Source organism: Anolis sagrei, chromosome 6 (genome assembly GCF_037176765.1).
Source record: "Anolis sagrei isolate rAnoSag1 chromosome 6, rAnoSag1.mat, whole genome shotgun sequence".
NCBI classification, from domain to species: Eukaryota; Metazoa; Chordata; class Lepidosauria; order Squamata; family Dactyloidae; genus Anolis; species Anolis sagrei.
In genome coordinates, this window is record NC_090026.1 from 23,013,217 (window position 1) to 23,033,704 (window position 20,488).

At 43.5% G+C, this 20,488-nt stretch overlaps 2 protein-coding genes across 2 annotated transcripts in view; one reads left to right on the plus strand and one right to left on the minus strand.

Moving 5' to 3' along the window:
* LOC132777969 (uncharacterized) overlaps nucleotides 1-5,357 on the minus strand; it is a 15,235-nt gene extending 9,878 nt beyond the window's left edge. The window contains exon 1 of the mRNA XM_060780547.2: nucleotides 5,239-5,357. The gene's annotated coding sequence lies outside the window, so the exon portion shown is untranslated. The remainder of the gene's footprint in view (nucleotides 1-5,238) is intronic.
* On the plus strand, nucleotides 3,723-20,488 carry LOC132777970 (calcium-binding protein 5). Its single transcript, XM_060780548.2, has 6 exons — nucleotides 3,723-3,904; nucleotides 5,737-5,767; nucleotides 9,003-9,146; nucleotides 11,033-11,142; nucleotides 13,999-14,146; nucleotides 19,960-20,488. The coding sequence occupies exons 1-6, from the start codon at nucleotides 3,842-3,844 to the stop codon at nucleotides 19,983-19,985; spliced, it is 522 nt and encodes a 173-aa protein (XP_060636531.1). The 5' UTR covers nucleotides 3,723-3,841; the 3' UTR covers nucleotides 19,986-20,488.

Below are 20,488 nucleotides of genomic sequence, written 5' to 3' on the forward strand. Positions count from 1 at the left end.
TTTATCCCAGAAGCTTCCGCATCAAACAGGAGGGTGGCCAGACGCCGTTCCCTGCAAATGCGGAAGCAATCACTACAAAAGGCAAACAACACCAGATTTCCAGGTGCGGGAATATTGCGGTTTTGAGCCGAATATGTGGATCTTCTCATGTCTATAAGTCCCTGCACTTGGAAATCACAGGATTTTTTAAATCTAGGTTTGTTCCCGGGTTTTAGATGTCTTTTCCTGATTGGTTGGTTCCTAAAAAGAAGGTGACACTTTAGTAGAAGGCAAAAACTTTGTTTGTGTGCCAGAAATTTCATGAAATGTGTGTAGAGCACACATTTTCTCTGGTCAGGACAAAGAATGGAACTTTGTGGCGATTTGCATATCCGAATCTCCGCATACCTGCATATCCACATCGTGAGGGATTTTTTACAAAAACGCCAAACTTTTCTGCAGAAGTTCTGCAGTGACCATCTTGGGAGCCTCTAAATCTCACAACAAAGCACCAAGTCTGGACAATGGAGGCAGAAATCCCGGGACCAACAAGTCTGTATGTGGACCTCTTCTGAAGTACCGGGATTTTTTGCCCCTGTTTAAAACCTTGTGATTTAGTGCTGTCTGGAAGCGCCCTATCATCCAACATGGTCAATGGCTTCTGGGAGCTGCATTATACTCTCCAATTATCTCAGTATGGATGGGGCAGCCCTGATTAACCCTCTGTGGTCCCACTTTTTCAGTTACTATTAAAATATTCAAGTTTCTCTTTCCTTCTCCCACTTTCAGCACTTGTCCTCAGATTACTTCAGTTGCTGCAAACTGAGTTCGAAGTGTAAAAAATAGTTTGCACTCAGTTAAGTCAAAAGAGGCTGAGAGAAGAGAAACTTGTCTTTCCCTGTAGGCTCTGACAAAAGCAAACTTCTGCAGCCTCTTCTAGCTTGTGGGCTTTATCTCCTTATGTTATGTTACTTGATCACACATGTCCCCGTTTTCATCTGTGAAATATTGGAGGCCGTAATGTAACTTTCCCAAGTTTTGTCTGAAACCATAGACGGAACCTAACAGTCAGAGAAGACAGTGCTTCCCCCTTTGTCCCTGATAAGATACAAACAATGCTGGGTGAATATATTACTATTGCATTATTTTGAAATTAATTGTATATTCATTACGAAAACATGTAGCTCCTCTCTCCAAATAATATTTCATTAATATAATATAATATTGTAATATCTACATGATTTCAACTTCTTTTGTAATATGTTACTTGTACACTTTGATTTTAGACAAATATTCTAACCTAAACTATGATAAATTCAATTTTTTCTAACATTCTGTTCCCTTCTATGTTGTTGACATTTGATCCCAGTGGCACTATAATGTTAGGACTTTGGGACAGATGAAATGTCTAGGGACCCAATCAGCAGAATGACACCCACTTTAACACAAGCACGTAAACAAATACACATTTCCATCTAAATATATACTACAAGTTTGAACACAACACCCAGAGATTAATATTACCTAAGCAGACCACCGTTTGTTCCCCTCCCCACAAATGCCCTTCCCCTTCATGCCGATCCTCAATCCCTTCCTAGCAACCCTCCAGCGATGCACATGACCCCTGCCTTATCAGCCTCCTCTCCCATCATCCAAGCTCCCCCCAAACCCTGCTGCCCATCTTCCCGGCACCAGCCTCTCTCTCTCTCTCTCTTCCTCACTCTCTGGTTCTTCCAGCTCCTAGCAACCAATGAGGGAGAAGGGAGAATTTACCTGGTCACCATGGCAGCTGTGAAAGAAAGCCAAAGGTTCTCATTGAAGACAGCATCCCACCTGGGTCCTACACAACACACCTTCATCTCTCTCATAATACTAACACCTGGATGGCTGAAGACCTGAGAGTAGATCGGAATGACCTGGATCCACCTCCCTAACTGTTATCTTCTCTCCTTCCTAACATGTCCTCCTTGACCCAGATTGGGCACGAGCCATTCCACAATTTCAACAGGTATGCTTAAGCTTAGGACTCCATCAGGTGGAGCTGGGGGAAGTGGGTAAAACTGTCTTCTTTGCATGTGTAAATGTTTTCTTTGTGTGGCAGTCCATCTTTAAAGGAGACTGAGAATTTACTTAACGCTATCACACAGGATCACCTCCTCCCAGCTCAACTGTCTGCTTAGAGGAGGCTGGAGACGTCGTTATTAAGACAGACACCATTTCTTTCCATGGGCTCCTTTGTTTTTCCCTCCCAAACCCCTTACTCTCAAGGAGACAGGACACATCGTTCATAAGAAGGAGATGTTAAGATCTTCTGGGGAGGCCCTGCTCTCGCTCCCGCCTTCTTCAAAGATGCATCTGGCGGGGACGAGAGACAGGGCCTTCTCAGCGATGGCCCCTCGACTGTGGAACGCCCTGCCTAGAGATATAAGATCGGCTCCCTCCCTCCTGACTTTTCAAAAAAGGTGAAAACCTGGCTTTTTGACCAGACCTTCCCAAATACGGCATAGCTAAACGGAATGATGGAACTAATTGATAACGCAATGGAATAACCATTTGACATGGAGATGCTCACAATAATGTTTTAAGGCTTTGTACAGTTTTTATATTTTTTATATCATACGCTATTGTTTTTAACAGAATTTCTTGATTGTTTTTACTTGTTATAATTGTTGAGGCATCAAATTATTACTGTGAACTGCTCCGAGTCGCCTCTGGGCTGAGAGGGGCGGTATATAAATATAGTAAATAATAATAATAATAATAAATAACAGATTTTGGGAGAGAAATGGAGCATCAGTGCTTAGTAGGAGACTGCCCAGAGGAGTGCCCATTACTCCATGTCACTGAAGTGATTCAACACGGGCAAATTTGACAGATCCTATCCCATGTATTTTTCCCTGCTTTCTCCAGTTTCCAAGCACATTGGGAGCTCAAATACGTTTCCTAATTGGTTCCAGTTCCGCCCCTCCCTCCCGTTTCTCTGCACTTTGGAAACAGTTCACAGACAAAGCAGCATGGACGAGAGATGAAAGTCCCCCTGCGTCATATGATGGGATTTGTGTTGCTTCATCTATGAATTGTTTTAGAAGTGTTTGGAAACTGGGGCGGATGGGGGTTCATGCGATGAAGTCTTTAATCTCAGTTGAGATTAATCTTCCAGTGTCTGGGGGAGCAGATCTTCTGGGTCATATATGATCACGAAGACTAGGGCCAGCACCATGTTTGGTAGGATGCTCTGTGGCCTCTACTTTGAGCTGAACCAATCACCATTATTAATCAGCAAGAAAAAAAAAACAGTGGGATGTGGGAGGTGCAAACCTATTGGTTGTTAGGAATTGTGGGAGTTGAAGTCCAAAACACCTGAAGGGCCGAAGTTTGCCCATGCCTGGTCTACACTCATCCTAGACGTTGCACAAGCAATGGAGCAGTTTGAAGAAGCTAAAATATTCTGAATTCTTGTGCATGGGGGTGATGTGGGTCAATCCTACTATTACTCTTCCTGCAGAGCTGCAAAATATCACAATTTCGAAACAAACCAACAGCTCTGCTTGCTATTTTATGAATCTTTTGCATTCCCATCCTGACTCTCGAGCCCCTTTAGCACCCTTCACTTAGTCTGCGAACCCTGTCTCCCAGTCCTCACCATGTGCTAAAAGTTAATCTGGGGAAGGGAGAAGGGATTTATTCAGCAGATGTCACAGCCAGAAAGAGCGCAAAAAGGCCTGGATGGAGCAAAGGATCAGAAGCCAGAGGGAGAGATAATCCCCTTTCCCCACTCCATAAATCACCTTCTTTTCAAAAGCCATCTCTTTCCCTGCTAAACTAGACAGGCATCGGACGAAGGCACACATTGCCGGACGCCATGCAGAACACCCTCGGACCGGCTTGCATCTTCCTTCGCAAGGGGATTGCTGAGAAGCAAGGGGTATGGGACATCTTGGAGTTGGGGCGGTGTGGGCAATGAAGATTGTTTTATGGGACAGGCCAAAAGCTCTCATATATGAAAGTACAGAGGATGGACTACCCATTTTATTTGATCAGGGGAGTTTCATCAAAAGGAGGTTGCGGCAACCAATTTTGGCACTAGGCAGGCCCTTTGCTGTCTAGGGTGCTGCAGCATTGAGTCCTGGGGCTTTAAGTTCTGGGCGGAGGAGGGCTGTGTGTAAGAAGTAAGAGAAGAACCAATATTCTTGATTTCTCTTTGGATAATATCTAGTAGGTTAGATTTAATGCATTCGGTCTGCAATTTAAGAGAGATGTTGATAAGCTGGAATGTGTCCAGAGGAGGGTGACCAAAATGATCGAGAGTCTGGAAAACAAGCCCTAAGAGGAGCATGTTTAGCCTGCAGAAGAGAAGGCTGAGAGGAGACATGGTGAGGACCACGTATAAATATGTGAGGGGAAGTCATAGGGAGGAGGGAATAAGCTTGTTTTTCGCTGCCCTGGAGACTAGGGGTACGGAACAATGGCTTCAAGCTACAGGAAAGGAGATTCCACTTGAATATTAGGAAGAACTTCCTAACCGTGAGAGCTGTTCAGCAGTGGAACTCTCTGCCCCTGAGTGTGATGGAGGTTCTTTCTTTGGAGGCTTTTAAACAGAGGCTGGGTGGCCATCAGTCGGGGATGCTTTGAATGCGATTTTCCTGCATCTTGGCAGAATGGGATTGGAATGGATGGCCCACGAGGTCTCTTCCAACTCTAGGGTTCTATGCTGAAATCAATTGGAAAGAATTATGCTGAAATCAATTGGAAAGAAATATTGTTGGTTTGCTGTGGGCTCTTGTTTCCATTTTCACATCTGGCAAAAAGGAGGGTTTAAAAAAAAATCCCCATAGTCTTTGCATCACAATAGTGATACCGTGGGATGATGAAAAATTATGAGTTCCACACTGAAAACTATGGGCACCTCTACACTGTCGAATTAATGCAGTTTGACACCATATTAACTGGCATAGCTCATTGCTATGGAATCACTCTTTGGCAGAGAAGGCTAAAGAACTTGTAAAACTTTAGCTCCCATGATCCTAATTCTATAGTGTTGATGCACCCTTTGTGTCTCTCACAACGTTGGTTTCCCTCTTATGGGTCTTATAGCTGGCAATGTCCATCTCGAATGTCTTTTGGACTCTTGACTCCTCAAGTCTCCCCTTGGATTCTTTCTGCAAAGCAGACTCTGTCCATCCCAGCTTGTCCTGGGCTAAGTAGCTAACAGATTCCTCTATTATTTTCCTTACCATCTCCCCTTGTATATGGACTCACCTTGTATGTAATTAAAGTTTTGAGGAAGAGTCTCTCTCTGGAATCATGTCTGTGGATTATTGGAGGCAGGCTGGAATGGTCATCTTGTCCCCAGACTCCTGTCCTTTGCGCTTGCTCTTTTGCGGAATCTGTATTTGTTGGTTTGCGTTGCTGAATTTCAAGGATCAATAGCTCTTATGTTCTCTCTCTTGCTCTGATCATTGGACCTAGTTTGTCCTTCTCCGTACCTCTAAATATCGAATTGTCAACAAATGGAGCATCGCTGCATTTCTGGCCGTTCAATGCAATGATTTTGCCTGGCCCCGGGGAAGAGAAACACTCTCTATGTTGAAGCGTTGCATTCAGTTAGTTTAATGGAACAATGGCTTAGGAATGCGAGCATCTAAATTCTTGATTTCTCTAGTTTCAGAGATAGGAGGATTTTTTAGGGAGTGGGTTGGAGTGAGAACCTTCCAAGGTGGATGTTCTGCAATGAATGTCTCTGTGTCTCATTTGCAGGAGCGGGAACTTGGCGCAGATGAAATTGAAGGTAAGTTTGTGGGACAGTGTGCATATGTATGTGTGTACGCAAATTATGGTTGCCAGATCACCTTTATACATTGTCTCTCTCATTTGGAAAGCTTGTCCTTTGTAGGACTTTTTATAAGGGATGCCCTTCATTCAGGGGCGGCTCAACCATTACGCAAAATAAGCATTTGCAGTATAGTTGATTTTGCCCAGGGGCACTCGAGGGGAAAATAGGCATATGCGAGTTGTAGTTACTGGGATGTATAGTTCACCTACAATCAAAGAGCATTCTGAACTCCACCAATGATGGAATTGAATCAAATATTGCACACAGAACTCCCACGACGAACAGAAAATATATATCAGTGATTGAGGGGGGGGGGGGGGGGCACAAAATACTGTTTGCTTACTGTTGAAAATTACCTAGGGCTGCTTCTGCCTGCATTTGTGATCTGGAAAAGCTTTTATTCTATATTGACTCACCAAGAAGTGGGGAAAACCTATATTTTTGTGTAGGTCTTTCATGAAGATAGAAATGTGTGCACTGTGTTAATTTTACAGAAACAAATGTCTAAGTTGAGTGAAATCAATAAATTTTGTTAATAACTATATTTGTAACTGACAACCCAGCACATTATGAATTTTCACTCTTCTTTGCTATATTCAAAACCTGGCAATAATTTATGTGAATGGATATGTGATCTTCAGTGAAAGTTTCTCAAACTCTTGTCCTAAGAACTTTTGACAAGTCTTTGGAAGTCCATGAGGGAGTTCTGTAATGGTACAATCAGGACCAGCTTCCTATAAATGTAGTTTGTCCATCCCTGCCAACCTTCCCTTAAATGTGAGGATGGAGAGGACTATCAGCTAAACTGTCAATTCATGTAAAGTAATAGTGAGACCACATGCTTTCCTGATTTTTCTGCAAAAAGGACACTGGACCTATTCTGTATTACCGTATATACTTGAGTATAAGCCAACCTGAATATAAACTAAGGCACCTAATTTTACCACAAAAAACCTGGGGAAACTTATTGACTTGACTACAAGCCTAGGGTGGGAAATGTAGTGGCTACTGGTAAATTTCAAAATAAAAATACATACCCATAAAATTACATTAATGGAGGCATGCAACTTCTACTCTCCTCTCTTGGCACAGAGACCCAGCTGAGTCGCTGTGCTGAGAGGGAAGAAAAGGAAGGCATGCAGCATCTCCTCTCCTCTTGGCACAGCAACCCAGTGGGTTGTTGTATCGAGAAGCCAGACCTGGCCCGGCAGGAAGGTGTGTAGCTGGTGAGCCATACACCACCCTCTTCTCCCCTCTCGGCACAGCGACCCAGCTGGGTTGCTTTGCTGAGAGGCCACAAAGAGTCAGCACAAAGACCCAGCTGGGTTGCTGTGTCAAAAGGGGAGGAGGCGTGCAGCTGGTAGAAGCCCCGCAAATGGCTTCTTTCAGCCCCACACCTTCCCGCCAGGATTCTCACTCAAGCTGAGGGGGTATTTTTCAGCATAAAAATATGCTGGAAAAAATAGGCTTATACTCGAGTATATAGGATATATTTTATTTATTTATTTATTTATTTACTGCTTTTCTCACCCCTGGGAGGACTCAAAACTGTTCACAAAATACGCATTGGCAAAATTCAATGTCTGTCATGTATAAAACATCACATATCAAATCAACAACATGACAATAGATTAAAACCATTAAAACCATAAAACTATAATGACAATCAGAAACATAACATAAAACATTTGGACATTGTATCAATCCCGGGTGTCTTTAGTTACTTTCATATTTCCATAATTTAAGTCTTAAGTTGTTTCCTGAATGCAAGGAGGGAGGAGGCTGATCAAATCTCACAGGGGAGAGTTCCACAGCCAAGAGGCCACCACCAAGAAAGCCCTGTCTCTCATCCCCACTAATCGCACCTACGAAGGCGGTGGGACCGAGAGCAGGACTTCCCCAGGAGATCTTAGTGTTCTAGCTGGCTCATAAAGGGAGCTGTGTTCAGACAGGTAAGCTGGACTGGAACTATTAGGGATTTATAGGCCAAAGCCAGTACTTTGAATTCTGCTCAGTAGTAGACTGGCAGCCAGTGGAGCTGACGCAACAGGGGAGTTGTATGCTCCCTGTACACTGCTCCAGTGAGCAACCTGGCTGCCGCCCTTCGGACTACTTGAAACTTCCAAACAGTCTTCAAAGGAAAGGCCACGTAGACCATGTTGCAGTAGTCTAGTCGAGCTGTAACAAGAGCTCGGACTGTCTTGGCCAAGTCTGACTTTCCAAGATACGGGCTCAGCTGGTGCACAAGTCTGATATATTAAATCTACATTTTATTCAGGTACTCATTACACATTCATGTCTTTTTAAAATACATATATAATTGCAAACAGAATTGCAAGATCCTAAAATGTACAGGACACTAGATCTATAAGGAATTTGAAGTTTTTGCCAAGTTTTGAGGAACACGAAGAAAGCCCTCCAAAAAATATTAAAACCAACAGAAACCACCAACATTAGCAGTGATAATAATCATAATATTGTTTCCTCCATTGGGTCAAGTAGGGGGTTTTATGAGACTGTATGTGACTTGCCCAGACGGTTTCCATGGCCAAACAGGGAATTGAACCCTGGTGTCTTGAATTGTAGTTCGGTGCTCAAACCACTAAATCGTGCTTCTTACATAATTGACTTTCTGCTATTTAGATTTTAGAAATAATGTCACCTGGAGGAGCGTGGTGGTGGTGGTGGTTGTGGTGGGATAGCTTGCAAATATAATAGTGCCTTGTTTACATAACGGTGCTCCATGCAGTTATGCCGGCCACATGACCTTGGAGGTCTCTACAGAAGCTTAGAAATTGAGATGAGCAACACATCCCAGATTTGGACACGACTGGACTTCATGTCAGGGCAAAACCCTTACCTTTACCTACATATTGTATTTATCATTGTAAAAGACAATATTCCATACCCCTTCAAAAATATTTTGAGAAAAATAAGCTTCAGAAAAAGGGAAGAAAGATGGCCATTCCTCTCCAAGTCTTCACACATTTAATGGAAGGCTGGATTCCCCATTCCACCACTTTCCATAAACCTGATCCCAAAGGACATCACTGAAGCTTACTGCAAGCCAGATTCCAACCCTCTGTAGGACAGATTTTTTCATTGATTAGGAATCCTACTTTTTCCTTAATTCGTTTTTTTACTTCTTTTTTCCCCACTTAACACTTCCATGATGACAATGGCAAACCAGAGCTTCGTGAGGCCTTTGAGGAGTTTGACAAGGACAAAGATGGTTTCATCAGCTGCAAAGATTTGGGCAACCTCATGAGGACAATGGGATACATGCCAACGGAAATGGAACTCATAGAGTTATCACAGCAGATCAATATGAATCGTAAGTGACTGTGAGAATTGAGCATTTGAGGTTAATATCCAGACCAGGGGTGGGGAAAATGGTGGTCTTCCAGATGTTGGATGCACATGGCTATCATGGCTATGAGTTTGAGATTATGAAAGTTGTAGATGAGCTTCATCTGAAAAGAGATATGTTCTCTCTCATGAACTGAATGGGATCCATGTGGCTAGGGAAGACATTGCCTGATTCAAATCCTGAAGGGAGATGGATGAAGGGCACCACCCAGGGATGGCTTGGAATAAATGACCTGTGACTTGTTTGCCATCTCAGAGGCAAAAGAGAGCTATGAGTAGTAGAAATTGGTGAAGGAGATGCCAGTGGGATAGACTAGCGGTTCAAAACCTTAATGTTCCAGCCGATATATAGGTCTATCTGAGATGAAGTAGACTTCATTTTTGAGGCATGCTTGTATTTGTGGATTTGTGTTTTTCGAGATATGAAGAGTATCCATGGGGAGAGGTATCAGAAAACTATCGCAATGATCTCCTTACAAATAGGTTATCCAAGATTACCCTATCTTATTACTTTCCTTCTAATGCACACAGATGCTAAGGAAGAAGTACAATACAACCCCCATATCTGCAGAGATACAGTCCCAAATTTCATGGAGATACACAAAGCAAACCCTACCAGCCGAAGGATACCTTTGAGTCACACTGTGAAACCTGGAACATGCCTAGAGAGGATATATTTGGTTAGACATGGATGAATGAAACCATGAATACTGGTCCTGCAGATACAGGGTTCAGGACTTGTACTGTACTTTTATAAAAATAAGGAAATAATTGTTTGGGGCTCCTGATATTTATTTATTTATTTATGCCATTTATATGCCACCCTTCTCACCCCGAAGGGGACTCAAAGCAGATTACAAGTTATATGTACATACAATATATTATATTATTGCATAGCACAATATTAGTATTATATATTACTATATTGTACTATACCACTATACTGTAATATTATTAGTAATATTACATGTAATATGAAATATAAAATTATTGTATTTTATTATTAGTAGTATTATATTGTATTATATTATAATATTTTCAATATAATATGTGTATATAATATATGATCTTATTAGCAGAGCACAATATTAGTATTATATATTACTATATTGTACTATATCACTACTGTAATATTATTAGTAATATTACATGTAATATGAAATATGAAATTATTATATTTTGTTATTGTTAGTATTATATTGTATTACATTATAATATTTTCAATATAATATGTGTATACAATATATTATATTACTAGCATAGCACAATATTAGTATGATATATTACTATATTGTACTGTACTACTATACTGTAATATTATCAGTAATATTACATGTAATATGAAATATAAAATTGTTATATTTTATTATTAGTAGCATTATATTGTATTACATTATATTATCAATATTATATGTGTATACAATATATTATATTATTAGCATAGCACAATATTAGTGTTATATATTACTATATTGTACTATACTGTAATATTATCAGTTATATTACATGTAGTATAAAATATATAATTACTTCCCTCCCGGATGCTTTTGATTTTTGTAATGTGTCAGACAGGAGCTTGGGACTCCCACTTCAAGATCCTTCTGAGAGAAAAACACACTAAGCAACTTTGGACACCCTCTCATCCTCATCTACTTCATGGGATTGTTGGAGGGAATTAAATGTAGCAGATTACTTATATAAGTCACTTTAGCAATTGCAGTATTTGGGACTGTTGATTGGCCATCACACACCCCTGGGCCAAATTAAGCAATTCAAAGGGGAAGCCAGGGTATTGTGTTAGGAAATGGTTTTTGATGCTTACTCTAAGCTATATGGCTTCTTTCACTGCAGTTGGGGGTCGCGTGGATTTTGAGGACTTTGTAGAGATGATGACGCCAAAGCTTCTGGCAGAGACGGCAGGCATGATTGGACTTCAGGAGATGAGGGATGCTTTTAAGGAGGTGAGGTAGGATGCCGTGGGGTAGGATGGGGCAGGACAATAACTGGGGCGAGGGACTAATTCAACATACCGGTTTCAAATCAAGTAGACCCCATTGATTTCCATAAGTGTTGACCAAAGGCATGTTCATTGATCCATTGAATCTGATTTTGTTAGGACTAGTAATAAATTTAAGCCCAGCAGTTCTATCTGTCAACCTTTGTTATTGTAGTTGAACTCCATCATTAAAATAGAATCATAGAGTTGGAAGAAATCTCATGGCCATCCAGTACAACCCCCTGTCAAGAAGCAGGAAAATTACATTCAAAGCACCCCTGACAGATGGTCATCTAGCATCGGCTTAAAAGCTTCCAAAGATGGGACCTCCACTACACTCCTAGGCACAGAGTTCCACTGCTGAACAGCTCTCACAGTTAGGAAGTTCTTTTAGGAATCTTTCAACTCACATTTTGAGTCTTTTTAATAAGAAAGCACAGTTCTTGTTTCTTTACAACTGAAAATGTGATTTAGTAATCCTTATGCCAAGATTCTGTGGGGATTTCTTCGGCGTATGTGAATGCATAGATTCCCCTCTAATAAGGGTGTTTCCTTCAGTCTTATCCAATCATGGTGCAGGTCAACAGCGATCCCAGGGGAAACTGAAAATTGTCATGTAGGTTTCCCACAATAATAATACACTTTATTTATATTCCGCTCTTCTCCCATAAGGGACTCAGAGCTGATTGCAGCATTTTATATACATAAGCAAACATTCAATGCCTTTACAATCATATACAATAACACACAAACACAAACAAAGCCAAAGGCTTCTCCTTTACATTTCCAGCTTCTGGAGGCAGTGCTCATCTCTGGTTTTGAGGAGATGCTTTCTCCATTCTCAAGCTGAGGAGCCTTGGTTGTCACCTCCTGGTTGTGTGGCCAGCAAGATTGCTTGGAGTATCTCTTTGCCTTTCCGTGCTGAAGTAGTACCAATTTATCTACTCTCATTTTCATGTTTTTGAACTGCTAGGTTGGCAGGAACTGGAGCTGAACAGACAGGAGCTCACCTGTCTCAATGATTCGAACTGCCAACCTTCAGGTCAGCAGTTCAGCAGCACAAGGGTTTAACCCACTGTGCCACTGCAATGTTAGCAATAATCTGCTAACACAGTTTTCTTTGGGGGTATGGTGGAACATTGAACCACTGGAGTGTCCTGTGCCTTCAGAGCAGTCTGGACAGCCGAATAAAGTTCAATTTGGACCAATTTCCTGTCCAGTTGGAGACCTCCACAATCTTCCTTTCCCTGATCAGTGAAGGAAAAGGGAATGATTCTGTTCTGTCGCGCACTGGGTCTGAACAAATTGTCTTTATTCTATAGGATGTATACTTTAAACCCAGTGGGAAGCCTCAAAGAGAGATTCTTAGGGAATTCCTGAAGTGATGGTCTTTGGAGTCTTTAATGGTACAACAAGGTCTTTATTAAGGAACAAATAACAAATCTTCAAACAACACTTCAAGGTTTTCTTATTCTAGTCTTAACTGTACTTTCTCAGCATGAGGAAGAACCCTTTATAATCTCTCCCAGGCTGTCTATTATCTGGGCCTCGCTGGTCTAGGTCTTACTACCAATCCCAAATGCCTCTGGACATCGAGTAAACCTACCAGCCAAGGCTTGAAGATATTCCAGCTGGAATTCAGTGGTTCAGTAATGCTGTCCTGTGGGAACTTTAGGGCTGTTTTCCCCTCTGGTGCTGTGAGCTCTCAGCCAGAGCCTTTAGGATCTTTTCCTTCTGTTCCTATTTCCCTGGATGATTCCCGGATGATTCTGAGGAATGAACCTTTTCCTATGGGACGAGCTGTCTGCGTCCTATAGACTAGCTTCCTTGTGTGTGACTGACTAAAAATGGCTCCCTTCTCTTCTGAAAACCCAAAAGGGGGCGGAACTAAGGAACCTAATGATGATGGACAGGTGGCCTGCCCTATAACTGCAAACTTTAACAGGAAGCCACCCTTCTGCAAAATCCCAAGCCTTGGGCTGCAAGCAAACACTTAATACAAGGCAAATAAAGTGGAAGCTTCTGGTACAGCTGAACCAGCACAGGTTCACATCCATGTTGTTGCTGTTCATAGTCAGCCACAGAGCTTCATCAAGGGATCTGGCCATAGCCTGTCATATGTGTTATGTCAAAACAGGGCACAGTGTGATTGAGACCAATAATAAGGTGGGGAGATTGACCCCCTCCTTCCTGATGGTAATCCAGGTGCCCAGTTCTTACATCAGTGGATGTGATTGCAGGGGTCAAAGGTTCAGATGGAGCTCTAATTGTAGTGGTAGCAGCAACATGGAGGAAGTGACAATCCAGTGGGGCCAATGCATTCCCAGCACGTCTGAACAATAGCTCCAGACTCAACACCTACAGGCTGGTCCAGACTAATATGCCTGATATAAGTGAACCCAATATTTGTAATACATAATCTTGGCTAGGAGCCCTCAGTGGTACAGCGGGTTAAACCATTGAACTACTGAACTTGCTGACCAAAAGGTCAGCAGTTTGAATCTGGGGAATGGGGTGAGCTCCTGCTTCTGCCAACCTTGCAGTCCAAAAATATGCAAATGTGAGTAGATCAATAGGTACTGCTTCTGCGGGAAGGTAACACTCCAAGCAGTCATGCTGGCCACATGACCTTGGAGGTGTCTATGGACAAAGCCAGCTCTTCATCTTAGAAAGGAGATGAGCACCAACCCCTAGAGTCAGACACAACTAGACTTAATGCCAGGGGAAAACTTTTACCTTTACCCAATCTTGGCTAAGATTTGTAATTATAATGGTCATGTTGAAGCTCTGCTCACCCTCAAACCCTGCTCTAACTTTCCAGTTTGATACAAATGGAGATGGGGAGATCACCTTGGACGAGTTGTATCAAGCCATGCAACGGTTGATGGGGGAGCGCTTAACCCCACGTGAGATTGCTGACGTGGTGAAGGAAGCAGACGTCAATGGAGATGGGACAGTGGATTTTGAGGGTAAGGGATGATTGGGAAAGATATGATTTGGGGGCGGAGATTATACACTTAGTGGGACATAGGGCGAAGAGTTAAAGCATTCAAGGTCTAAGAGGATAGACTTTGGAAGGACACAGTGAAAAGATAAAGGATTAAATGAGTTTGGATAATAGATTGTTCAGGATGCATAGAGATTGTAAATGAGGGCCAGAGAATAGGGATTTTCCTCTCCAATTCTAAGAAATCCTTGAGGAGTTTAATTTTTGGTTTTAAAGGCTAGCAAGATAAAGTAGGAACAGAGCTGAATTTTGTATGGGTCACATTTCTGTCAAGATTTACTAAATTCCTAGTTCCCAAATAAGTATCTGTACAGTTTTCCCTTCAGGAAGATACAGTGCAGTTCTTCAAACAAAAATTAAATAAAACCCTAAATTGTAGAAGAACAATAAACTAGTTGAGGGAACAATAGTTTGCTTTTGCCTGGGCCTAGTGAGAAGCAGGGGCGGTTCAACCCATTACGCAAAGTAAGCATTTGCAGTATAGTTTATTTTGCCCAGGGGCGCTCTTGAGGCGCTCTTGGGGGAAAATAGACCCTGGCATATGCGAGTTATAGTTACTGGGATGTATAGTTGACTTACAATCAAAGAGCATTCTGAACTCCACCTATGATAGAATTGAATCAAATATGGCACACAGAACTCCCACGACAAACAGAAAATATATATCAGTGATTGGTTGGGGGGACGGGGGGGACCAAAATACTGTTTGCTTACCATGGAAAATTACGTAGGGCTGCCTCTGGTGAGAAGGACAATATTTTGCAGCCTTCTCTCCTTGCTAAGTTAGTTGAGTAGGAACTGTTTTTGCGCTTCGAATTCAGTTTGCAGCAATTGAAGGAAACTGAGCATAAGAGGGTGTAGGAGGAGGAAAAGAAAACAGGGCATTTTAAAAGCAACTGAAACAGTAGGATTACAGAGGACTAACTGGGAGTGTCTACCAAATGAGATCGGCAGGAGCGTATGGGTAATTTGAAACTCGCGAATTCATAGAGCAATGTTTCTCAACCTTCCTAATGTTACAACCCTTTAATACAGTTCCTCATGTTGTGGTGACCCCCAACCATAAAATTATTTTTGTTGCTACTTCATAACTGGGATTTTGCTATTGTTATGAATCGTAATGTAAATATCTGGTATGCAGGATGTATTTTCATTCACTGGACGAAATTTAGCACAAATACCCAATACACCCAAATGTGAACACTGGTGGGGGTTGAGGAAAATAGACCTTGATATCTGGGAGTTGTAGCTGCTGAGATTTATAGTTCACCTACAATCAAAGAGCATTCTGAATTCCACTGACAATGGAATTGAACCAAGCTGAGGAAATTTCGAATGCGTCCACCTGAGGGTGGGTGACCGGGACAGAATAGGGATTCTTGTAGTGTACCGTCCACCTCGCTGCACTACAGTCTCCCTGCCTGAGCTAGCGGGGGTGGTCTCGAACCTGGTGGTGGAGTCCCAACGGCTCCTTGTGCTGGGGGACTTCAACATCCATGCCGAGACGGCCCTCTCAGGAGCGGCTCAGGACTTCATGTCTGCCATGGCAACCATGGGGCTGTCCCAACAAATAACTGGCCCCACCCACTGCGCTGGACACACATTGGACTTGGTTTTCTGTCAGGGATGGGAGCAAGGTGGCGGTGTGGAGGAGTTGTCCATCTCTCCGTTGCCATGGACCGACCACTTCCTGATCAGATTTAGGCTCACTGCGCCTCCTAACCTCCGCAAAGGTGGAGGACCCATTAAGATGGTCCGCCCCAGGAGGCTTATGGATCCGAACGGATTCCTGACGGCTCTTGGGGATTTTCCCGCCACCTCGGTAGGTGACCATGTCGAGGCCTTGGTCGCTCTCTGGAATGGGGAGATGACCAGGGCAATTGACAGGATCGCTCCGGAACGTCCCCTCTCAAGTAACTGAGCTAAACCAGCTCCTTGGTTCACTGAGGAGCTGGCAGCGATGAAGCGAAGGAAGAGGGAACTAGAGAGTGTGTGGCGCTCGGATCCAAGCGAGCCAAATCGAGCACGGTTTGTGTCCTTTTTAAGGGCATATGCCGCGGCAATAAAAGCCGCAAAGAAAACTTTCTTTGCGGCCACTACTGCGTCTGCAAAAAACCGTCCGGCGGAGTTGTTTCGGATTGTCAGAGGTCTTTTAACTCCCCCTACCTCAGGTGGGAGCCCTGACAACTCGGACACGCGCTGTGAAGCATTTGCTCGGTTCTTCGCAGACAAAGTCGCTTTGATCCGTTCTGGGCTGGACGCCACATTAAATGCAGTCTCTGTGGATGTGACACAAGCACCTGCTTGTACTATTTTGATGGATTCTTTTCAGCTTGTGAAACCCGAGGATGTGGACAAGATACTTGGAGGAATGAGGCCCACCACGTCCATCCTAGACCCCTGCCCATCCTGGCTTCTGAAAGAGGCCAGAGGGGGATTGGCCGAGTGGGTAACGGTGGTGGTTAATGCCTCCCTTCGGGAAGGCACGATTCCAGCGAGCCTAAAACAGGCTATTATAAAGCCGCTGTTGAAGAAACCATCATTGGACCCCACTAAATTTGACAACTTTCAGCCTGTTTCCAATCTCCCCTTCTTGGGCAAAGTCATGGAAAGCGTGGTGGCCTCACAACTCCAGGTATTCTTGAGAGACACGGATTATCTGGATCCGGCACAGTCTGGCTTCAGACCGGGACATGGTACCGAGACGGTCTTGGTCGCCTTAGTGGATGATTTCCGCCGGGAGCTAGACAGGGGGAGTGTGTCCCTGTTGGTGCTTCTGGACCTCTCAGCGGCCTTCGATACCGTCGACCACGGTATTCTTCTGGGACGCCTTGCAGAGATGGGTCTTGGGGGCACCGTTTTACGGTGGCTCCAGTCATTTCTGGAGGGTCGTACCCAGAAGGTGTTATTGGGGGACTCCTGTTCAACACCACAGCCTTTGACCTGTGGTGTTCCTCAGGGCTCCATACTGTCCCCCATGCTGTTTAACATCTACATGAAGCCGCTGGGTGAGATCATCCGGAGTTTCGGGGTGCGGTGTCACCTGTACGCAGATGACGTCCAACTCTGTCACTCCTTCCCACCTGCTACTAAGGAGGCTGTCGAAGTCCTGAACCGGTGCCTGGCCGCTGTGACGATCTGGATGAGGGTGAACAAACTGAAATTAAATCCAGACAAGACAGAGGTACTCCTGGTCAGTCGCAAGGCCGAACAGGGTATAGGGTTACAGCCTGTGCTGGACGGGGTCGCACTCCCCTTGAAGGCGCAGGTTCGCAGCTTGGGTGTGACCCTGGACTCATCGCTGAGCCTGGATCCCCAGGTTTCGGCGGTGACCAGGGGAGCATTTGCACAGCTTCGGCTCGTGCGCCAGCTGCGCCCGTACCTTGGGAAGTCTGACTTGGCCACGGTGGTACACGCTTTGGTCACATCCCGCCTCGACTACTGCAATGCTCTCTACGTGGGGCTGCCCTTGAAGACGGCCCGGAAGCTCCAGCTAGTCCAGCGCGCGGCAGCCATGTTGTTAACCGGAGCGGGACGCAGGGAGCGCACAACGCCCTTGCTGTCCCAGCTCCACTGGCTGCCGATTAGCTACCGGGCCCAATTCAAGGTGCTGGTGCTAACCTACAAAGCCCTAAACGGTTCCGGCCCAAAATACCTTGAGTACCGCATCTCGGCCTATCAGCCCACGAGGTCCTTGAGATCATCCAGGGAGGCCTTTCTCTCGGTCCCGCCTGCCTCACAGGCACGCTTGGCGGGGACTAGAGAACGTGCCTTCTCGGTGGTGGCCCCCCGGCTGTGGAACTCCCTCCCTGCGGAAATTAGACAGGCGCCCTCCCTCATGGCCTTCCGTAAGGGCCTGAAAACCTGGCTCTTTGAAAAGGCCTTCAATTAAGTGCTGTGTTTTGGAATGACCACCGGAATGGACTAAGACGACGAGACGGATTATGACCTAAACAAGACGAAGCGGATTTTTAGCTTAATTAGTTGTTGTTAGTAAGATGTGTGTTTGACTTTGATTTATTGTAATTGTTGTCTTTATGTTCTATGTTTTGTACACCGCCACAAGTCGCCTCCGGGCTGAGAGTGGCGGTCAATAAATGCAAATAATAAATAAATAAATAAATAAATAAATAAATAATTATATATTATATATTACATGTACTATTACTAATAATGTTGCAGTATAGTGATATAGTACAATATAATAATATATAATACTAATACAGTGCTATGCTAATAATATAATATATTGTATGTACATATAATATTGATCACAATATTGTAATACAATATAATACTACTAATAATACAATATAATAATTATATACTTACTTACTTAGGCGATCCCTCATTGGCTGAGTAGGATAGTCTTCCAGGATCATGTCCACTGTTTCTCTGGAGGGGCGGAAGCCATTCTGGGATTCTGGGAGGGTGTATTCTGAGAGGGATAGAAGGTGGTTTGCAAGGATTCTTGGGAGGATTTTCCCAGTGGAGGTTAGAAGGGAGATACCTCGATAGTTTCCGCAGTCTGTTCTTTTCCCTTTTTTGAAGAGGGTGATGATGGTGGCATCCTTGAAATATGCTGGGATTTTCTCGGTCACCCACACTTTTTCTATGAGCTGGTGGAGTTGTTGTGTCAGCTCAGGTCCTCTCTATTTAAAGATTTCAGCAGGGATCCCATCAGGTCCACTGGCTTTGTTATTTTTTTTGTTGGCTGATAGCATTGCTGACTTCTTCCAAAGTAGGCAGTGCTGTAAGCCCATCCCTGGTTTGTTGTTGTGGGATTTGTGAGAGAACCTCTTTGGCCACATTGGAGCTGCGGTTCAAGAGGCTTTGGTAGTGTTCTTTCCAACATAGTGCAATTGAGTTTTGGTCCTTCAGGAGTTTGGTTCCATCTGATGAGTGTAGAGGCCGTATGCCATGGTTTCTTGGTCCGTAGATGACCTTTGTGGCTTTGAAAAATCCCTGAGCGTCATGGGTATCTGCCATGGTGAGATCCAACAGCTAATTGTCAAGAAAAGGAAACCTTCCAAAGATGGCAGAGAGACATCAACTGTGCTGCTAAGAAAAAGATCTATGCCAGTGCAAAAGCTGAGGTCCAAAGAAGGACAAGAGAACTCAAGAACATCTAGTGGACAAAGAAGGCTGAAGAAATCCTACACCTGGCAGATACCCATGATGCTCAGGGATTTTTCAAAGCCACAATAATTATAGATTATATATTACATGTCGATAGTGGTATAGTACAATATAGTAATATATAATACTAATATTGTGCTATGCTAATAATATAATATATTTTATTTACATGTAACTTGTAAGCAGCTCTGAGTCCTCTTTGGGGTGAAAAGGGTGGGATATAAATATCATAAATAAATAAATAGTACTTTTTCACCAGCTCTTCTTGCCTACAAGGTTCAGTTGGAACTGTATATATGGATGCTATAGTATACTGTAGTGTGTTATTTGTGTGGTTTAGCAGCCCAAATGCATTTGTAAGCTAAAACAAAAACAATTGGATTCCACTTTTCAGCCGATTTCACTTTCTGACAGTGCTGCAGTCCCAGACCTGTCAGATAAGCAAGGGCTTCCTGTACTTCCAATAATGGCACCCTTTGCCCTATGCCTATAAAATTTGTCCAGATGGCCCTGCTGTCTTTGGCACCTTGCTTTCTGCTCATTCTGTTAAGTGAGACCCTGGACATTTTCCACAAAAGCCTGCCACTAATCCAAGTCCCAACCAACTGATGTTGTTTTATGGTGTTTGCCTTGCAGAATTCGTGAGGATGATGTCACGCTGATGGGAGTTATCCAATCTCCTCTAATTTCATGGACCAAATATATGCTGCTGCTGCACTTTCAAAACAAAATGTACAGAATTCAACAGCAAATCCCAGTCTGAACTGGAGGATGAGGCCAAACTTCAGTTTACAAGGGACCGGACAGGGCAAAAGGGTGGGTATATGAAAGATGGAAGTATCCTGATGGGGAGACTAGGATGAGTACAAAGAAAATCACAGCAAATACGTTGGATTGCAAAGCTTATTGTAATACCCAAAAAAGAGCATGGAAAAGTTACTGTTTGGATTCCAATGCCCCAAATCTTCTACCTCATTCTGGTAAGGAGGGGATTCTGGGAATTGGAGTCAAAGAAGAGTAACTTCCCAAGCTCTGCTTTATCCCAGTTCCATTTACCCATCCCTGCAAGCAGCTTGCTGTATTTAGCAGATGCCTGTCATCCTTGCCTCAGAAATCCAACCCAAATACCCTCCAATAAAGAATTCCTCGTCTAGGATTCTCTCAG